Raw genomic sequence first — 2,883 nt, 5'->3', positions numbered from 1 at the left:
AGTGACTCCCTCTTCCCTTGCCACAACTAGCTATGCCCTTCGTGTTGCTATTCAAGCTAGTATATATAGCAATAGCCAGATCATCCAAGGTGCCATTGTTGTCCCAGCCTTTGTCACAACTATGCCCTTCATTAGTGGTAATGGCAGGTCCATACAGAGTTGGTCCCCCTTGCTACAATAGCAAACAACCTCTGATTAGTTTATCTAAGGATGCATGTATTCTCCTGGTATCTGCCGGCAACTTGTTACTGTATTCCCAGGTTAATTAATGAAAAGAACATAATATTCAGTATTGGCCACATTAAAACTTTTGAGTTTCCTAATAGCTAACTACTGAAATATAATTGTAATAATACAAATACTCATAAAACCACCTTATAAACATCTTTCCAAGGTATTATCAGTGGATTTATGCTAAAGTTTATGCAACAAGGACTCGGATCAGCATTGGAGGTGTACAAGATCGAGATACTCTAATAGAGCAGTCAGCTAACTACTCTAATAGAACATTCACTGGAAACATGTAGTTATAGTTCTGTTATGGAATTTTTCCAAATCTACCTGTAGCTATGCATACAATGAAGTGCATTGGTCTGTTTAAAGTGCTTCATTCATCTACTTGTGCAGTTTATATGCATGGCAATACTTAATTCAGGTACACAATTTCCATTGAAAATGCTCTCAGATTCAATCTTGTATTGTTCAAGTTTCAAAATTTTCCACTTTCAACATTATTATTATTCTAACATGCACCTATTCAGTGTTGTGCAATTGTGAGAGGGGTGCATCATGTACTTGGTTGTCTGTAACCTACCCAAATTTTTCCATTAGCAAAATGCTTCAGAGACCCATACCTACAATCTAAAGGCAGTATATAAAATATCTACAGGCAGAAAATATTATGAATTTTATGTGGAAATGTCTCCAAATTGCAGTATTTTAGCATCTATTTTTCAATTTTTTTCCTGGGGGGGCATGCCCCCAGACCCCCCTAGTTCCAGCATGCTTCGCATGCTGGGAAGTGTGCTTCACACATCTCTACCCAAGAGATTAGTACCTTGAGTTAGCCCCCCCCTTTTATAAATCCTAAATCCGCCCCTGCAATGCCATTATATACAGAACAAAGATTATAAAAATTCATAGGTACATTGTTTAGTGCAACAGGCCCCACAAAACTTTTTACATGCTGCTTCTTCAATAGTGTATGACTTCCTTCCTTTACGACTCTTATTAACGCAAGTCAGGTGAAACCACCAATCACAGTAGTCACATCTTATCTATAAATCCACAATCAGTGATCAGTTATGTATAAGAAAACTATAGCTATCTTACCCAATTGTTTCCTTCATCTTCAGTTAAATCACACATTCCGCAAGCCCGACAATAATTTAGTAGTGGTTCTACGAAAGATGCTCATACCATACAAGTAAATAAGCAAAACAATGCATTTACCTGAAGCATCTAGCAATGTAATAGCCATACTCTTTCTTGTGTCATTTATGTTACTTATTGTGTTGGGAAGGGGATTCTGTGTTATTATGCATTCTGCGAACTTCATAAGAGTAGCTATATAATAAACTTAATGTACTGGAAGATTTGTTACCTTCATGACATACACTCCACATGAAACAGTGTCTTTCTGCACACAGTGGGGCTTTGTGATCACTCTCCATTTTCCATCTGCTTTTCTCCACTTACCCTCCATGTATTGCATATTGCCAAAATTCCTTTAGAGCATTGCATGTAATAAACTTTCCAAGTAATAGGATGGTATATTCACACAATACCCACCTCCAATGTTTCTCCAGCTGGTACATCATCACATTTTTTCCCCCTTCGGATCAACATAAGTAATGCTGAACCTCTTTACATCAACACACTGTTGGCAGACAGAGCAAGAGAAATACTACAGTTTAATTGCACATGCAAGTTGGTATATAACATACCAGTAGTACCCAATGATTTCCTCCTTGGAGGAATACACCAATTCCGTAGTCACAACATTGGATGTTCAGCTTTAAAACACATAAAATGCTATAGAATGGCAAAAATGTACTTGCTTACCTTGATCGGTTTCTTGTCATCATTAAAAAACTTTCCCCTGCATATCTTATTCATTACAGAGTTGTCTATAACCATGACTTTTCCTTTCTGTATACAAGGACATTAATTTTATTCTTCTTCTGTAATCTGTTTTTCAACTTACCATACCATTAGCATTCACCAATAAGTGGAGGTACGCAGTGATAACCTATTTAGAAATATACTAGTGGGGCAAAAAAATTATTAATTTTCAACAAGTAGAATAGGGATCAAAGATTTGATTTTGAAAAAAACTGCGTAAACAAGAAGTAATAGGGATGATAATCCACAAAATTCTATGCATCATCAGTTCAAAGCAAGTTATTTGAATAGTGTACACTCAATTTGCGATTCCTATTTCAACATTTTAACAAAATTTAACCACAAGTTGAAATAGGAATCGCAAATTGAGTGTACACTATTCAAATAACTTGCTTTGAACTGATGATGCATAGAATTTTGTGGATTATCATCCCTATTACTTCTTGTTTACGCAGTTTTTTTCAAAATCAAATCTTTGATCCCTATTCTACTTGTTGAAAATTAATAATTTTTTTGCCCCACTAGTTTCATGATTTTTTTCATGTCCATGCACATGGACTACTTCTTAAATATACGTTCAACAGTACATGATTGTTTAATAAAGAAACCCATTGTAATATCAACTGGCAATAAACAATTACATAAATAAGTTTAATAAACAATTAGTTAACAATACAGTTAACAATACAGTAAACAATACCACTTTCCTTTGACGAGTAGATAAATCCACTAGTGTGACCGTTTACTGCAACGAAGCGG

At 35.5% G+C, this 2,883-nt stretch overlaps 1 protein-coding gene across 1 annotated transcript; it reads right to left on the bottom strand.

The window, feature by feature from the left end:
• Positions 1-1,109: 1,109 nt before the first annotated feature.
• On the bottom strand, positions 1,110-2,372 carry LOC136242812 (uncharacterized). The gene is made up of 8 exons (XM_066034296.1): positions 2,207-2,372; positions 2,065-2,151; positions 1,947-2,015; positions 1,792-1,879; positions 1,604-1,727; positions 1,453-1,552; positions 1,333-1,400; positions 1,110-1,277 (listed from the first exon to the last, which is right to left on the bottom strand). Exons 4-8 carry the CDS (start codon positions 1,818-1,820, stop codon positions 1,128-1,130), a joined length of 471 nt encoding a protein of 156 aa, XP_065890368.1. The 5' UTR covers positions 1,821-1,879; positions 1,947-2,015; positions 2,065-2,151; positions 2,207-2,372; the 3' UTR covers positions 1,110-1,127.
• Positions 2,373-2,883: the final 511 nt, after the last annotated feature.

Source organism: Dysidea avara, chromosome 13 (assembly GCF_963678975.1).
Source record: "Dysidea avara chromosome 13, odDysAvar1.4, whole genome shotgun sequence".
NCBI lineage: Eukaryota > Metazoa > Porifera > Demospongiae > Dictyoceratida > Dysideidae > Dysidea > Dysidea avara.
Note: the sequence above shows the minus strand (reverse complement) of the source record. Positions and strands in the feature narration are given on the sequence as shown.

Excerpts from the sequence above, each read along its gene's own strand:
- LOC136242812 (XM_066034296.1), bottom strand. The coding sequence starts at position 1,820 with ATGATGTACCAGCTGGAGAAACATTGGAG. Across the intron at positions 1,553-1,603 it reads GTGGAGTGTATGTCATGAAG|TTCGCAGAATGCATAATAAC; the intron begins GTAACAAATCTT and ends ACTCTTATGAAG. Across the intron at positions 1,401-1,452 it reads TACATTGCTAGATGCTTCAG|AACCACTACTAAATTATTGT; the intron begins GTAAATGCATTG and ends CATCTTTCGTAG.